At 38.2% G+C, this 19,125-nt stretch overlaps 1 protein-coding gene across 4 annotated transcripts in view; it reads left to right on the plus strand.

Moving 5' to 3' along the window:
• The window catches only part of pter (phosphotriesterase related), a 61,678-nt gene that overhangs the window by 26,074 nt on the left and 16,479 nt on the right, over nt 1–19,125 (plus strand). For all 4 annotated transcript variants that reach the window (XR_012100025.1, XM_073054582.1, XM_073054584.1 and 1 more), the window contains one exon: nt 10,171–10,436. Coding sequence is in view for 3 of the 4 variants with exons in the window: in XM_073054582.1 (XP_072910683.1) it covers nt 10,171–10,436 (266 nt within the window). In the remaining variant the exon portion in view is untranslated. The remainder of the gene's footprint in view (nt 1–10,170; nt 10,437–19,125) is intronic.

A 19,125-nucleotide genomic window follows, 5' to 3' on the forward strand; every position in this document is an offset into this window, starting at 1 on the left:
CCTGATTTTCCTAATCTACCTGCATATTGAAATCCCCCATGACTATTGTAACATTGCCCTTTTAACCTGCATTTTCTCTCGCATTATAATTTGTAGACTGCGTCTTTACTACTATTTACATACACATATACACACGGTGTACTATATAATACAACTAGTGTATAAACAGCATAGTAAATTTTAAATTGTCCCATTGCTGCAGTAGATTTCTTCCTCTTGTAGGCTTTGCGACTGCAGTAAATGGTTCTGACAGCTCTAAATATCTTTTTTCTCTAACAATTGGCTCTGCTCCCCTCAAATGTTCGGCACAACTTTGTGGGCTGAAGAGCCTGTATTGTGCTTTATGTTTTCTGTGTTTCTCAATCAATGTGTCCGGATGACATCAGACGCAACCTCGACTGTGTAGGAGAGTGGTCCAGTTCTGCCCTTAATCCTTCCAGGTAGCTACTGTAGTCCCTCATCAAGACTGCTTGTCCAGGAGTGAAACATCGAACCTTGAAAAGCCCTTAATTTGTCGCAGCTGCTTGTCCAGCATACTCCTTCTGAGGTTAGGTTTGAGAGGTCAAAGCATTTTCTGATTTTTTTTAAATTTGACCATATCTGTCCCCTTCCAAAGAAACACTTGCTGTGTTTTTTTTTGTAGCTTGAATTTCTGCCCCTTCCTAAGAGAAAAAAACATGCTGCACTTTTTTTCAAACTAGAACAGCTTATTTCAACAGGTAGATAATTACCTCGGGTTTGTTTTAAAACTTCCTCATCACCACTGTTATGTTTGTAACTCCAGAAGTTATTCAAAATAAAACCATGGGAGCCCGAAGAAAAAGTGTCTGCTTCTTTTAGTTTTAGTGAGGCGCTAATATATGATGTGGGTGGCATAATGACACACGCCATTCACCTACTTCATACATGTAAGCATAATGAATTATATAAACAACAAAGAATGCTCAATCAAACAATATATTTACAATATTACTCAATTGTTACTGAAATATTAAATGCACTACAAAAAACAATAGCAGAATGCGTAATAAAGAGTTACAGCTACAGGGAAAGTGCAGGCAGACAATAAGATAGATTGTGAGGTCAAGAGTTAATCTAGGACACCATTCCATAGCCTTATAAAGGAGGAATAGAAGCTGCTCTTAAGCCTGGCGTTATGTGTCTTCAGACTTTTGCCTCTTCTGCCCTTTGGTGTTGAGGTGGAGAAGAGAGAATTACCATGTGAGTGGGGTCTTTGATTATGTTTTTTAAACTTTTTAAAACAATTGGCTTTAATTGTCACACGTATGTAAAAACGTGTGTCATATCAAATCCGTGAGAAGAGAGTTGGCTGGCAAATGTCGCCATGCTTCCGGCACCAACATCTCATGCCCACAATTCTCTGACCCTAACTATGCATCTTTGGAATGTGGGAGGAAACCGGAGCACCTGGAGGGAACCCACCTGGTCACGGGGAGAACATACAAATTCTTACAGGTAGTGGTGGGAGTTGAACCCCAGTCGGTGAAAGCTGTAATCTGAGTCCATGCAGGGAAGGCCACGATGAGCAGAGCTGCGTCCATAACTCTGTAGTTTCTTGTGGTCGTCAGCAGAGCACCGAGCTGTGATGCATGCAGGTTAGATGCTTTCTATTGATAAGGGTTAAATTTTAGTCACCATCTGTAAAAAAAATTCTGTTTACTGCAGAATAGTAAACATGGATATTTACGATGAGCGTTGGCACAAATCATTCCCAAGTGATATGAGTTAATGGTGACCTTTGGTTGTTTTAAATAAGATAGCTGTGATGAGAACACAGGCAACACCAAAACAAAAGTTGAAGATGATGCAGATGCTGGAATCTGGAAGGGAAAAGCACAAACTGCTGAAGGAACTCATTGTGTCAAGCAAAGCAATTGTTGACCTTTTTTTTTAAATGTTACCTTGCATCAGGACACAAAACAGAATAATTGAGCAAGGTGAAGGGAAAATAGTTGCAGAATCTGAATAACATTTCACATGTTTATGAATGATTAAGAAGAAAAAAGGCGTGATCATCCTACTCCGTGTTATCTTTTGCCTTCCAAACGATGAGAAAGGAGAATCTAATTTTTTATTTTATCTTGAGATACAGCACGGAATAGGCCCCTCCAGTCCTTCAAGGGGTGCTGCATGCAACCCCGAATTAACCCTAGCCAAATCACAGGACAATTTGCTGACCAATTAAATTATTAACCAGTACATCTTTGGACTGTGGAAGGAAACAGGAGCACCCAGGGAAAACCCATGCATACCTCAAGGAGGACGTACAAACTCCTTACAGAGGACGCCAGGTTTGAACTCCCCTGAGCTGTGATAGCACTGCGCTAACTGCTGCAACACTACGGTCCCCCTCATACAATATATTACAGTAAGTCTTATAGAATGGTGATAGAGGGATTTCCATTACAGAAAGATCAAATGGAGTATTCTTAAATTGAGGGGGATTATGATCAGGCATTTCTTAAAACTGTTCAGGGAAATTTCCTTGATTGTTATGTTGTTAACCTAACTAGTATTGAGTCACTGCTGAACCTGGTTTTGGGGAATGAGTTGAGGCAAATAAAACAGATGCAGGTGAGAAGACATTCAAGTAAGTCTGCTCAACATTTAAAGAGTGTAGATCAGTAATGGAGGAGATCCATAAATTATCTAAACTGAAATTTGCTCACTTAGCAATATGAGAAGGGGTCTAGGTAACATAAAATTGAATAAAAGATCGATGGAAAACTGAACAAGGCTGGGATGTTCAATTGAATGCAATAGACAATTCCACAAGATGGAAGGGTGGGGAAACCAAAATCAGAGCTGTAGAATTCAGAAAGTTCCCAACACAGCTGGTGGAAATTATACAAGATGATGTACTAGATGCAGAGGCTAGTAGGTGAAGGGTGAAGTCTGGCATATCTATATCTCTGTTCTTCTCTATGGAAGAGGTACGTGCAGAAGACTTGGAAACCACAGACATTGGAATTTGGTGCAAAAATAAATATCTGGAGAAACTCAGCTGATCAATACATTTGAGACCTCAGATATTGCCACCTAAAGCAAATGCAAATAGCTAGTGGAACTCAACGGGCAGGGATGCAAGGAACTGCAAAAATAGTTGCAGGAACCAGATTTCCTCGAGATATTTGCTCTTCACTCCAGATTCCAGCATCCACAGCCTCTTGTGTTTCTTGGCAATGAAAAAGATGTGATAATGGAATGGCACTTAATATTGGCACTTAACTGTGCTTACAATTCTTTTTACTTGCATTTAAATAGTAAACATGTAATTAGAGGTGGGGTGGAACCTCTTGGAGACATTAAAGAAAAAGATATTTATCAGATTAAAGACCCTAGTTTAAGGTTGAATAAAATAGTTTTCAGTTTTTATATACAACTCGGTTGCAATGTGATAACAGTTCAATAAAGGCCTCTTTAACTGCCTGAAATTCACCCATTCTCATTAGACAATGTAATATCTAAAATAGCCTAATACCTTTTGGGTTCCCCAACATTTGACCTAGAAAACCATTCTTTCTGAATTCATCCTCCACAGTGCTATTACTTTGTTTGCCCATCCTTTATGAAAAATCCTGCATTATTGCTGCATTTCTTCAGTACACTTAGAATTTTCTTATCAATATGTAAGTTTTGCTGTGTGGAAAGATGGAACCATTCTCCAACAGTTTTCTTCTCTCTTTCTGATTTTACTACTTTACCCCATTGTTTACAATTAGGGCTCTCTGATCCCACAGATTTTTATTTAGAGTTACAGTGCAGAATAGGTATTTCTGGCCCTTTGATCTGCACTGCCCAGCAACATCCAGCATCCAATTATTTGTCTATCTCTTTGAAAAGTTAAAACCTCTGGAATAGTTCACTCCCATTTTGAATACTTTTCAATCATTTTGCTCCATTGACTACTGGATTTTGGCTATTTATTTCTACCTGTACTATGAATTCACCTATCCTCTTACTATTCTGTACACATTCAGATAGAGTTTGTTTTGCTTGTTCTGATTCTAATGGGAGTGCCCCTTTTCTACAGAATCTGGTTATTATTACCCATTTAAACCTGATTCTCATCCTGATCACTTACTTCTACTTATCTATCTAAATTTCCTCTCACCAAAATTCTCCCTCCAGCTATTTAGTCTAAAGGCTCATCCACAGCTTAAGGTATGTGATTTATTAGGACCTGATACCAGCCAAGTTCAAGTGAAGCCCAGTCTAACTGACCTCCTTCCACAGTGCTTGTGCTAGTGCCCTATGGGTTGTCCCCATACTGACCTCTGAACCATACATCCAACAAAACTCTGATTTACTGCCTGCCAATTTGCTCTTGGTACGGTCATGCAGAGATGATTACCTTTGTAGTTCTACTTTCAATTTAGACCCTAAATTCTTGAATCCTTTCAGCCAACCCTCTGTTTTTATTCATGTCTTTGTTTCCCACGAAATGTGCAAAACCTGAGTTTTCTTGACATGAATCTTGGCTTATGTTGGAGAAGTTGTAGCTGCTTCAGAAAAGGCTAAGAGCACTTTTGAGAGAGGTGTACAATATTACGAAAGATTTAGATAAGATAGTTAAAGAAGACTTTTAGCCCACGAGTTTAAGGTTTTGGAAAGGAACCAGATAAGGATGTGAGGGAGAATTATTTTTACGCAACATATAGTAATGAGCCAGAAGAAGCTGCTTATGAGTATAGGAGAAATGGAGGTGATCGATAATTTCAAAGGGAAATCGAATGAGGACATAAGGGAAATAAATTTACAGCATAATGGGGAAAGAACAGAATGTATTTGAATAGAGTTCTGAACAGAGAGATAACATAAAGTTACAGAGCCAAATGATCTTCAGTGACAATTTATTTCTACGACCCTTTGCTTTATATGATACCATTCGCACCCTCAATTCATTCCAAAGCACTTCACAGCTAATTGTGCTCACGTTTAATGTAAGAAAGATGGCAGCCAACTCAAATGTGGCAAGTTCTCACAAACAGATGGCAAACTCCACAAACAAAACTTGATAATGACCATATAATCTGTTTTTAGGTATTAAAGAATAAATATTGGCCAAGGCACCGGAATAACTCCCCCGCTATTTCTTCAAAATAGTGCTGTGAGATCTTTTACATATACATCTGAGAGACCAGATGGGGCCTCAGTTTAATGCTTTGTTTTAGAAAAAAGGCACTTCTAATATCACAGCACTCCTTCAACACTTTGGTACACTTTGCAGTAAGCTCTGGAGCTAGATTTAATTGCACAACTATCTATGTTAAAGCTGAGGGGGTCAACAAATGAAACACGACAAAATTTCAGCTATACAAGCATGAAGGAATATAGAGGGATTGGAATTAAAGGGAACATACTGAGCAGAAAGGTTTTAAGAAAAATGCATATTATAGAAGTGTTAAGAGGAAAAACATTTTCTGAGGAATTAGAATTAGATTTAATATCACTGGCACGTCATGAAAAATGTTAACTTTGCTGCAGCAGTACATGATAAATATAGAAAAAAAGAATTACAGTAAATATGTGTGTATGTATATGTGTGTGTGTATATAAATATAATATATATATATATATATTATATATATATATATGCACACACACTGTATATACACTATTAAGTTAAAATAGGTGGTGCAAATACAAATAAAAAAGGTAGTGAGGTAACGTCTGTTTAGAAATCAGATGACAGAGGGGCTGTTCCTGAATCACTGTGCCTTCAGGCTTCTTTACCACCTTCCTGATGGTAACAATGAAAAGAGGGCATGTCCTAGGTGATAGGGATCCTTAATGATGGACGCCGCCTTTTTGAATTGAATTGACTTTATTTCTTACACCCTTCACACATGAGGAGTAAAAATCTTTATGTTACGTCTCTGTCTGACTATGCAATAAGCAAAGATGAGCGGGAAACTGGAGGACTGGGAAGCTTTTAAAGAGCAACAGAAGATAACAAAAAAGGCAATACGCCAAGAAAAAATGAGGTAGGAAGGTAAACTAGTCAAGAATATAAAGGAGGATAGTAAAAGCTTCTTTAGGTATGTGAATAGCAAAAAAATAGTTAATACCAAAATAGGGCCATTGAAGACAGAAACGGGTGAATTTATTATGGGGAACAAGGAAATGGCAGATGAGTTGAACAGGTAGTTTGGATCTGTCTTCACTAGGGAAAACTCAAACAATCTCCCAGATGTAATAGTGGCCAAAGGAACTAGGGTAAAGGATGAACTGAAGGAAATTTATATTAGGCAAGCAACAGTGTTGGATAGACTGTTGAGTCTGAAGGCTGATAAGTCCCCGGGACCTGATGGTCTGCATCCCAGGGTACTTAAAGAGGTGGCTCTAGAAATCGTGGATGCATTGGTAATTATTCTCCAATGTTCTATAGATTCAGGAACAGTTCCTGCTGATTGGAGGGTGGCTAATGTTGTCCCACTTTTCAAGAAAGGAGGGAGAGAGAAAACAGGGAATTATAGACCGGTTAGCCTGACGTCAGTGGTGGGAAAGATGCTGGAGTCAATTATAAAAGAGGAAATTATGACACATTTGGATAGCAGTAGAAGGATCAGTCCGAGTCCAGCATGGATTTATGAAGGGAAAATCATGCTTGACTAATCTTCTGGAGTTTTTTCAGGATGTAACTATGAAAATGGACAAGGGAGAGCCAGTGGATGTAGTGTACCCGGACTTCCAGAAAGCTTTTGATAAAGTCCCACATAGGAGATTAGTGGGCAAAATTAGGGCACATGGTATTGGGGGCAGAGTACTGACATGGATTGAAAATTGGCTGGCTGACAGGAAACAAAGTGTAGTGATTAACGGTTCCCTTTCGGAATGGCAGTCTGTGACCAGTGGGGTACCACAAAGTTTGGTGCTGGGACCGCAGCTGTTTACAATATACATTAATGATTTAGATGAAGGGATTAAAAGTAACATTAGCAAATTTGCTGATGACACATAGCTGGGTGGCAGTGTGAAATGTCAGGAGGATGTTATGAGAATGCAGGGTGACTTGGACAGGTTGGGTGAGTGGGCAAATGTATGGCAGATGCAGTTTAATGTGGATAAATGTGAGGTTATCCACTTTGGTGGCAAGAACAGGAAGGCAGATTACTATCTAAATGGAATCAAGTTAGGAAAAGGGGAATTACAACGAGATCTAGGTGTTCTTGTAAATCAGTCAATGAAAGCAAGCATGCAGGTACAGCAGGCAGTGAAGAAAGCTAATGGCATGCTGGCTTTTATAACAAGAGGAATTGTATAGGAGTAAAGAGGTCCTTCTGCAGCTGTACAGGGCCCTGGTGAGACCCCACCTGGAGTATTGTGTGTAGTTTTGGTCTCCAAATTTGAGGAAGGACATTCTTGCCATTGAGGGAGTGCAGCGTAGGTTCACAAGGTTAATTCCCGGAATGGCGGGACTGTCATATGTTGAAAGATTGGAGCGACTGGGCTTGTATACACTGGAATTTAGAAGGATGAGAGGGGATCTGATTGAAACATATAAGATTATTAAGGGATTGGACACACTGGAGGCAGGAAGCATGTTCCCGCTGATGGGTGAGTCCAGAACTAGAGGCCACAGTTTAAGAATAAGGTGTAGGCCATTTAGAACAGAGATGGGGGAAAACATTTTCACCCAGAGAGTGGTGAATATGTGGAATGCTCTGCCCCAGAAGGCAATGGAGGCCAAGTCTCTGGATGCATTCAAGAGAGAGTTAGATAGAGCTCTTATAGATAGTGGGGTCAAGGGATATGGGGAGAGGGCAGGAACAGGGTACTGATTGTGTATGATCAGCCATGATCACAGTGAATGACGGTGCTGGCTAGAAGGGCCAAATGGCCTACTCCTGCACCTACTGTCTATCGTCTATTGTCTATTGCAATGTGCAAATTATAGTAATTTGTAATAAACAGTATGTACAGTCAATTTAGTTTAGAAATACAATTATGCACTGCTCCTTGAAGATGTCTTGGTTATGACAGAGGCTAGTACCCATGATGGAGTTGATTAATTTTACAACTCTGTAGCTTCTTTTGATCCTGTGCAGTAGCCACCACCAACCCCTCCCTCCCCCCTCCCCATACCAGACAGTTTTGCAGCCTGCCAGAATGCTCTCCGGGCATCATCTGTAGAACTTTTCGAGTGTTTTAGGTGACAAACCAAATCTCCTCAAAATCCTAATTAAATATAATCTCTGTCTTGCCTTCTTTGTAGCTGCATCAATAGGTTGGGACCAGGTTAGTTTCTCAGAAATGTCGACACCCAGGTACATGAAATTGTCAATCTCTCCACTTCTGATCCCTCTATGAGAATCGGTTTGTAGTCACCCGTCTTAACCTTTCTAAAGCCCACAATCAGTTCTGTGGTCTTATTGACACTGAGTGCAAAGCTGTTGCTGCAACACCACTCAACCAGCTGGTATATCTTGCTCCTGTACACCCTTTTGTTTCCATCTGGGATTCGGTGAACAAGGTTATATCATCAGCAAATTTATAGGTGGCATTTGAGCTATGACTAGCGACGCAGTCGTGGATGTAGAGGGAATAGAGCAGTAGGCTAAGCACACAGCCCTGTGGTATGCCAGTGTTGACAGTGTAACCTTTGGGTTGAGGAGGGTTAGCTAATGGCAGATGGATGATGGAAAATGGAGGGCTATGTCGGAGGGAAGGGTTAGATTGATCTTAGAGTAGATTAAAAGGTCGACACAACATTGTGGGCTGAAGGGCCAGTACTGTGCTGTGTTCTGTGTTCTACTTAGTTACATTTAATCAGGATCAAAAAAATTCTGGGTGGAACTTAAGAAGAAGCTAAGTAGAGATGGGAAGGCAGGGTATAATTTGCTACATTTTAAGTTAGTGTGGGTTCAAGTGGAGGACAGAATGATATACATGAACAGGAATTTCTTTGTAAGTATATAATAACTATGAGCTCTAATTTTGTTTAATAACATCTTCTCTGTGACATTTCATTGAAAACTTTCTGGAAGCCTAGATACACTGAAGCCAAAGGCATGCTCTTATCTACTGGATTCATTACATTTTCATAACACATTAATAAATCTGTGTTTGACACAACTAAATTTGTCAAACATGATGTCTCTTTGATAAATCTATATTGATACTGACCAATCCAATTGTTAATATTGTTTCTCTTACCACATTTTCCGTACTACTGATGTCAGACCAGATGTCTGGCAAGTTGGTCTATGATTTCCGATTATACAAAAGATAAACTGTAGTCTTGTGGAACCATTGTGGAATCAATGAGTTTTTTAAAGTTGACAACTAGTTCAAGAGTTATTTACATAATCAAGTGATTTTGAAACCTTGGAAGGTAGGTCATCAGGCTCCAGGGATTTATGGACTTTCAGCCCTATTAACTTCTCTGATACTTTTTTTTTGCCTTTTAGTTCCCCATTCGCTCTTGACATGTTAATCTCCATTATTTCCAGTAGATTTTTGTATCTTCTTCCATGAAGACTTAAATTAGTTGTTGAAGTTATTGTCACTTATTCCCCAATACAATTTTTCCTTTCTCAATCTGTGTGGGATCTATAATAATCTTTTCCTTTTTACACAGCCAGAGAAACTTATACAATTTGATGTTTTTTAAGTATTTCTCACTAGAGTGTTAACAATACCTTGGTTCTCCTTTACTCAGTTCTGTAATAGATCCAATCATTTTGTTTTCTGCTCTTTTTGATAATATTAGATGATTTTACCTTTAACTTCATAGCGTTGTTAACTTTTATTATTTATCAGGTTTGGAACTGAGTTTCTTGTCTGAATTTCATCCCTTTACAAGGATATAGTTAATTGTAATTTACCAATTACTTCGTTAAATGTTAACCATCGCTTACCTACCCAACATTTTAATATAGTTTCCCAATCAGCATAGTCTATTCAAATGTAGTTTCCTTGCTTAAGCCCCGGTTGCATAAATTACTTTGAATATTTTTACAAAATTCTGTCATACTATGCTCACACTTTCTAAAGTAAAAAGGGCACGGATATAAATGAGATTGGTTAATAATTTGAGAATGATGAAAGTCACTGAAGAATTTATAAGGGTTATATCTAGCATGAGCACTATTCTTAACAACATAATTTTCTGTACAATAATACAGCAGATTTGGTTTGTGTCAGTTAACAGATATTCTAGTGAATGAAATTCTACATGGAGCAGATGAAACTGATATCAAATGCGGAGTGATTGGAGAAATCGGCTGTTCTTGGCCAATTACTGAGGGTGAAAAGAAAGTTCTTCAAGCCACTGCTGAGGCACAGACGCAGCTTGGCTGTCCTGTTATCATTCACCCTGGCAGAAATGTTGAATCACCTTTCCAGATTATTCGAATACTTCAGGAGGCTGGGGCTGACATCTCCAAAACTGTCATGTCCCATCTAGACCGGTAAGTTAAGAAAGTTGTACAGTTTATTAGCTCATCTGCAAGATGTTTTTCAAGTCTCATTTATTATATGAGGAGTGGCTATGAAAGAAACAGAATATTTGACTGGGTTGAAATTATCTTGTTCGGAATAGACTGGTTTGGATATATAGGATCACAGCTGAGGAATGATATGTTTAGTAACATATTTAGTTCTTCAATTTTTACAATATAAAGTACATTCTTTATCATTAATGCTGTTTGTTTGGGAACTGAATTTGTTGACACAGCATTTTGGAAATGTAATAAGGCATACTGTCCATTTAACATTCCTGACCAGGGACACATTTCTGCTCAGTGTACATGGCCAACATAATTCCTGGGGTTCAGATTGATACTGTGGTCTTTGATTGATTCTTCAGCTGCTTCTAAAGTGATCCACTATGTTTCACATACTTTGCAAAAACAGGAGTTCCCTTTTGGATCCTTGATAGATGCAATTGGATAATATTGAAGAAAGCAAACCGACATGAGGCAAGGCATTAAGTACAAGAACAGGGACATCATTTTATAGCTGTACTAGGCACTGATGAGACAACACCGGGAGTATTGTGTGCATTTCTGTTTTCCTTACTGGAGGAAGGAAATGATCAAGCTAGAGAAGGAGCAGAAAGAGGGATTGAGTTATGACTAGCACTGTTTTCCCAGGAGAGAAGTAGGTGGAGTGGTTCCCTTACAGATGCTCACAGAGATCTGACCAGCATAGATAGGTTGATTGTCACCATCGTTTTCCCAGTTTTAAGGGAATCTGAAACTAGAGGGCAAAGTGATGAGGTAAGAAAGAGTTAACAGGAACCTGAGGGACAAGTTGCTCGTATAGAGGGTGTTGGGTACATAGAACGAACTTCCACAGAAAGTGGGAGAAGCAGTACAATTATATCCTTTAAAAGACACATCATGGATTTGAAAATTTTAGAGGGATATGGGCCAAATGCAAGCAAATGGGAATAGCTTATGGAAGTAGTTTAGTTGGCATAGATGACTGGGTTTAAGGGCCCATTTCTATGCTTCATAACTCTATCTGGCTCCAATGTTGCTCAATCAAAACATTAGTAAATTAGTATCCATAGTTTCTTCCAAATTTAAGTACCTTTTATGCAGACTTATTCTATTAAAGTCTTTAAAACTAATTCCTTTGATTTATTATTTACTCTTGTCAGCTTCTGTTTAGTGGCTAATTGTCTTAAAAGCACAGTGGGATGTTTTTTTATATTGTAAACCATTTTGTGCATGCTGACATTTGCCCAGTTGTACTTGATAATTTTAAGTTAACTGTTCTTGAGTTAATGATGAAGTGCAAGTGTTTTATTTATTCATTCTGCACGCTTGGCCCTTGTTAGCATTGCCAGTATTTACTACCCAGTCTTAGTTGTCCTTGAGAAGAATGTAGCATGGCATCTTCTTTACCTGCTGCTGTCCTTGTATGCGTACTCCCACAGCATTGGTGAGTAGCGAGTTTCAGGGCTTAGGCCTCGCCGTGATGAAGGAACACCTATATGTTTTCAAATCAGAATGATAAGTAACCTGCAGGGATTGTCCACATGATTTTGTATGGGGACAATTGATGGTTTGGGAATTGTTGTTAGACCGGTGTACTGGGTATTGTTTTGTAAAACTTCCTTGATTAGCAGATCCACAGAAAGTTATTTCAAAAGTGCCAAAATAGAAGTCTGGTCCAGCTTATAATTCAGAACTAGCACCTGAATATTAAAATGTCTTAGTATAGTTTGAACTGTAATCTATAAGGATTTTATTCCATATTTAATAAGTTTCCTGTACAATAGAAGTAGAAGGACTGTGGGCAATAATTACCTTGTAGAAAAAATCAATCACAGCTTTCAGAGTTTCCAAAACAACTGTATAAGGTACTTCTGTAAATGAGGTACCGCTGTGTTTCATCTGCATACATCACCGTCTAGCTCTGTGACAAATGACAAGTGTATCTCAATTATCCATCCCATGTGTTCTTTGAAACAATAAATTGCAAGGTAACTTGTTTTTTCTCTGAAAAAGGTTATTTTCAGATTCTACAATATACTGTCAATCCCCTACAATCTAACATCCAGTGCAGAGGTATATAGCTGAATGGATTCTGGGCATTTGATAACATCCAGACCTGAGAGAAAATTCTACCTATTATTTGAAGGCTATTACCTCTATACAATATAAACCAGAAACAATCTAGTGATGCAGACAATTCAAGAAGGAGAGGAACAATGCAGAAAACAGAAGTTAGAACCAGTGTAAGCAAAATAAATAGAAAACAGAAAATAGAGGCAAGAAGCAAATGAACTCAAACAACAAAAATCGCAGAATTGAAAGTGTGTTTTCTGCAGGATAGAAAAATTAATGTAACATTGGGAATTAAATAGGTGTGATCCGATTGCCACTGAGATAACATGTTAGCACCAAAGGTGGGAGCTCAAGGTTATTCTCAATTTATGAAGGGCAGGTAAATGGATTTGAGGTGGCTTGACACTATTGGGAAAGAATCACTATATATCACTATTGAGAATCTGTAGCAGTGAGAATTAAATATGGCTTGGCAGATCATGATCTTAGAATTAGAATCAGTTTGAGCAATGCTAACAAGCAGCAAATAATGAAAACATCGTCAGAATTAATACTGAATGCCAAGAAGTTATTTTAACATAGGGCATGTTTCAGGAATAATACAGTAATCATGGAAGGACATTAATCTAAATATAGGCTGCTGGTAATAAGATGGAGGGTGAATTCATGCAATGTAAACATGTTTTTTAGATTAATACGTTACTGAAGCCTATAGTAATGTGCTATTTTATATCTCATATTGCAGAGGGATTTTAGGGAAGAGTGATGTGATATGATATAATATTATATTGAGTTTTAAAGTCACATGGTTCAATCTGAAACTGGTGTTGTGAATCAAAACAAAAGAGGATCTGAGGGACGAGTTTGCGCTGACACACAGGAGATTCTGCAGAGCAATACACACACACAATGCTGGAGGAGCTCAACAGGTCAAGCAGCATCTATGGAAAGGAGTAAAGTGCTGGCAATTAAGGCTGAGGCCATTCATCAGGACTATTTCAGGTTTTTATTTCTCTCCACAGGTGTTGCCTAACCTGCTGAGTTCCTCGACCATTTTGTGTATGTTACTCTGGATTTACAGCATCTGCAAATTCTCTTATGTAGAGAAACCATGAGCTCTCTGTGGAGTGTCAGAGGCTGAGGGTGACCTGATAGAACTTGGTAAAATTATGAAAAGGGATAGAAAGTCAGAATATTTTTCCCATGGTGGAAGTTTCAAATACTAGCGGGAGAAAGATTAAGAAAATGTGTGAGGGAAATATTTTACACAGAGGGTAGTAGGTGCCTGGAATATACTGCCTAGGGAGGTGCTGGAATTGGATATGATAATAATGTTTAAGACACAGTTACATGAACAAGCAGGGAATGGATGAATGTAGAGCATGTGTAGGCATATGGGATTAATTTAAATTGGCATCACAGACAGCAGACATCATGGGCTAAAGGACCTATTCTTTCGCTATATTGTTATATGTTCTATGAACAGCATATCTTTTTAAAGGCAAATGGGAAGTTAAACTAACTAAACCTGAATTTTTTTAAACTAGCGTTTGCAATTGTAAACATGGAACTGTTGGATTTTCTTAGAAGTGATTTAGTTGGGAAGGAAATCTGTATCATGCTTACCAAGTTTGGCTACATGTGACACCAGACCATCAATATAATTCACTCTTAACCATATATAACCATATAACAATTACAGCACGGAAACAGGCCATCTGGGCCCTTTAGTCCATGCTGAACGCTTACTCTCACCTAGTCCCACTGACCCGCACTCAGCCCATAACCCTCCATTCCTTTCCTGTCCATATACCTATCTAATTTACTTTAAATGACAATACCGAATCTGCCTCTACCACTTCTACTAGAAGCTCGTTCCACACAGCTACCACTCTCTGAGTAAAGAAGTTCCCCCTCGTGTTACCCCTAAACTTTTGCCCCTTAACTCTTAACTCATGTCCTCTTGTTTGAATCTCTCCTACTCTCAATGGAAAAAGCCTATCCACGTCAACTCTATCTATCCCCCTCATAATTTTAAATACCTCTATCAAGTCCCCCCTCAAACTTCTATACTCCAAAGAATAAAGACCTAACTTGTTCAACCTTTCTCTGTAACTTAGGTGCTGAAACCCAGGTAACATTCTAGTAAATCTTCTCTGTACTCTCTCTATTTTGTTGACATCTTTCCTATCATTCAGTGACCAAACTGTACACAATACTCCAAATTCGGCCTTACCAATGCCTTGAACAATTTTAACATTACATCCCAACTCCTATACTCAATGCTCTGATTTATAAAGGCCAGCATACCAAAAGCTTTCTTCACCACCCTATCCACATGAGATTCCACCTTCAAGGAACTATGCACCATTATTCCTAGATCACTCTGTTCTACTGCATTCTTCAATGTCCTACCATTTACCATGTATGTCCTATTTTGGATTATTCCTACCAAAATGTAGCACCTCACACTTATCAGCATTAAACTCCATCTGCCATCATTCAGTCCACTCTTTTAACTTGTCTAAATCTCTCTGCAAGCTTTGAAAATCTACTTCATTATCCACAATGCCACCTATCTTAGTATCATCTGCATACTTACTAATCCAATTTACCACCCCATCATCCAGATCGTTAATATATATGACAAACAACATTGGACCCAGTACAGATCCCTGAGGCACACCACTAGTCACTGGCCTCCAACATGACAAACAGTTATCCACCACTACTCCCATCCAGCCACTGTTGAATCCATTTTATTATTTCAATATTAATATCTAACGATTGAACCCTCCTAACTAACCTTCCATGCGGAACTTTGTCAAAGGCCTAACTGAAGTCCATATAGAGAACATCCACTGCTTTACTTTCGTCAACTTTCCTCGTAACCTCTTCAAAAAATACAATAAGATTTGTCAAACATGACCTTCCACGCACAAATCCATGATGACTGTTCCTAATCAGACCCTGTCTATCTAGATAATTATATATACCATCTCTAAGAATACTTTCCATTAATTTACCTACCACTGACGTCAAACTGATAGGCCTATAATTGCTAAGTTTACTCTTAGAACCCTTTTTAAACAATGGAACCACATGAGCAATATGCCAATCTTCCGGCACCATCCCTGTTTCTAATGACATTTGAAATATTTCTGTCAGAGCCCTTGCTATTTCTACACTAACTTCCCTCAGGGTGTCAGGACCCGGAGATTTATCCACTTTTATATTCCTTAAAGTGCCAGTACTTCCTCGTCTTTAATTGTCATAGTTTCCATAACTTCCCTACTTGTTTCCCTTACCTTACACAATCCAATATCCTTCTCCTTAGTTAATACCGAAGAAAAGAAATTGTTCAAAATCTCCCCCATCTCTTTTGGCTCCACACATAGCTGTCCACTCTGATTCTCTAAGGGACCAATTTTATTCCTCACTATCCTTTTGCTATTAATATAACTGTAGAAACCCTTTGGATTTATTTTCACCTTACTTGACAAAGCAACCTCATATCTTCTTTTAGCTTTTCTAATTTCTTTCTTGATTCTTTTTACATTTTTTATATTCCTCGAGTACCTTATTTACTCCATTCTGCCTATATTTATTGTAGATATCTCTCTTTTTCTGAACCAAGTTTGCAATATCCCTTGAAAACCATGGCTCTCTCAAACTTTTAACCTTTCCTTTCAACCTAACAGGAACATAAAGTTTCTGTACCCTCAAAATTTCCCCTTTAAATGACCTCCATTTCTCTATTACATCCTTCCCATAAAACAAATGGTCCCAATCCACTCCTTCTAAATCCTTTCGTATCTTCTCAAATTTAGCCTTTCTCCAAAAAAAAATCCAAACCTGAGTCCAGTCCTATCCTTCTCCATAATTATATTGAAAGTAATGGTATTGTGATCACTGAACCCGAAGTGCTCCCCAACACATACCTCTGTCACCTGACCTATCTCATTCCCTAACAGGAGATCCAACACTGCCCCTTCTCTAGTTGGTCCCTCTATGTATTGCTGCAAAAAAGCTATCCTGCACACATTTTACAAACTCCCAATCATCCAGCCCTTTTACAGTATGGCTTCCCAGTCTATGTGTGGAAAATTAAAATCTCCCACAATTACAACCCTGTGCTTATGACAAATATCTGCTATCTCCTTACAAATTTGCTGCTCCAATTCTCGCTCCCCATTAAGTGGTTTATAATACACCCCTATAAGTGTTACTACGCCTTTCCCATTCCTCAGTTCCACCCAAATAGTCTCCCTAGACAAGCCCTCTAATCTATTGATCTAATCCTTTTTAGCATTGGGGATGGACCATATATCTACATATAGTAAACGATTAAATAATAAATGAATCAAAAGAGTTCTGTTCATTGATTCCCAACGTTTTCTTTGCGTAAGTCAGTCAATTTGGTCCTTGCAATAAAAATCTCTCCCTAAACACCTGGTCCATTCTTCTCCCTTATAAATATCTAAGGTAGAACGAGATTCTTTGAATCTATCTTGATGTTACATTGAACTGAATTGAATAGACTTTATTACATCCTTCACATGCATCAAGAGTAAAAATCTTTATGTTACGTCTCTGTCTAAATGCGCAACATGCAATTTATAGTAATTTGTAAAAAGGCTTTGGGGAAAAGACTTTAAACCTATTGATCTCTTCCATCACCAATACTCTCCCTGCTGTAACTTATCTACTGTTGAAACATTTATCTGCATCATTGGCTTCTCTACATCTGATGATTTTAATACTTTTACCCAAACACATTCATTCAACAACCTGTGAATTGAGATAATTCAAAATTCGGCTGCAGATGTCCCAAATAGCATCATGCTCTATTCACTATATGTACCCTCTGACCGATATTGGCTTAAAGATCAGGTAGTGTTTATTGGTCATGATCTGTACTAATCCAGCCTATTGTTCTGAACTTTCAAGAGCTTTGCACTCTCTTGATATTGTACTAGAGTGTTATTTTTAACTCACACCATTGGAGCCCACAACAGGAGTTTCACAAAGAATGGAAACAACCAGGGATTTAAAATATCTAAATAAATTGTATATTAATTTTGTAATGTATATTTGAGTAATGTAAATATGTTGGTTCATTATTCATTCTTTGTTTACATAATGCTTTAGGGGTTATATGGAAGACGTACATGAATGGCACAGGTAATTATACCATCATGTCCTATGTGAGCGCCTCACTAAGAGAAAAGCAAGGAAAAGCTAAGAATGCAAATACCCTGGCTCCTGTGTTTGGATTCATTTCTGAAGTTACAAAACATAACCATGGCAATGAGGATGATTTAAAACAAAATCAAGGCAACTGCCTAGCAAGTGCAGCACATTTTTCTTCAAAAGGAGAGAGAGAGCCATTAGAGTTAACAAAAAGCATAACACGTTTTTCTTCAGAAGGGAGAAAGACATTTGAGTTTTGAAAAGAAAGGTAGGAAACAGACAAAATTAACAAGCAGCAAGTATGGTCAAGGTTTCATAAGCAGTGTGTAGTGGTTGAAAATAACAATAAATAAATAAAACAAAAATAGCTGGGTGGGCTAAAATGGAAAAAAATAGATGTGCTTGATAGCAGAACAGAACAAATTAGGCAGTATTTGAAGGAACTGAAATATAGGATGAAAAATTAGTGCCATTATTGCTGAGTGCAATGGGCGGAAAAGCATACAGTTTGCTTAGAAGTTTAACTACTCCAACCAAACCAGCTGCTATGAGTTATGCTGATATCATGAGCATGATGCAGAAACAGTTAGAACCAAAACCATTGTTGATTGCAGAACACATTAGGACACATACATGGAATCAAAAGAAAGGGGAGACAATTTCATCTTATGTGGCTGAATTAAAGAAATTAGCTGAGCATTGTCAGTTCAGAGAGGGGTTTAGTGATGCACTAAAGGATCATTTAGTTTGTGGATTCTTACAAGAAAGCATCCGAATACAGCTCCTAACTGAAGCACTAATCACCTTTAAAAGAGCAGTTGAAATCACTCTATGAATGGCTACAGCAGCCAGAGATGCAAGTGAGTTGCACTGGAAAATAAAAATGAGCATGAATGAAATTGCAATGTCTAAACAGAACTCTAACTGTACAAGAAATGTTTTACTGTTGTGCATCAGACAACAGACCAATGCAGGTTCAATGGCAAAGCCTGCAGAAAATGCAACAAAGTAGGCCACATGGAAAGAGCATGTGAGGGAGACAAAATAAATGGACTGCACATGGATAGAGAAAAACACAAAAAATCAAGTTGCCGTTTCAAACAGAGCATTAATCTGCATGCTGTTGATGAAACATTTGATAATGATGAGAATGACATGGGACTGAGTAGCCTTGAGAATTACAATGTGAAAACTAACAAGAGATATGCAATATATATTATACCAAAAATGCATGGCAAATTAATTAAAATGAATTTGGACATCTGCTCAACTGTTTTAGTCATTACACAAAATTAATTTGAATGACATTTCAAAGGTAATGAACTGAAGCCTGCAGGTGTCCAACAAAGAACCTATACAAAGAAAAGTTAACTACTGTGGGAATGAC

Source organism: Hemitrygon akajei, chromosome 8 (assembly GCF_048418815.1).
Source record: "Hemitrygon akajei chromosome 8, sHemAka1.3, whole genome shotgun sequence".
Taxonomy (NCBI): Eukaryota; Metazoa; Chordata; class Chondrichthyes; order Myliobatiformes; family Dasyatidae; genus Hemitrygon; species Hemitrygon akajei.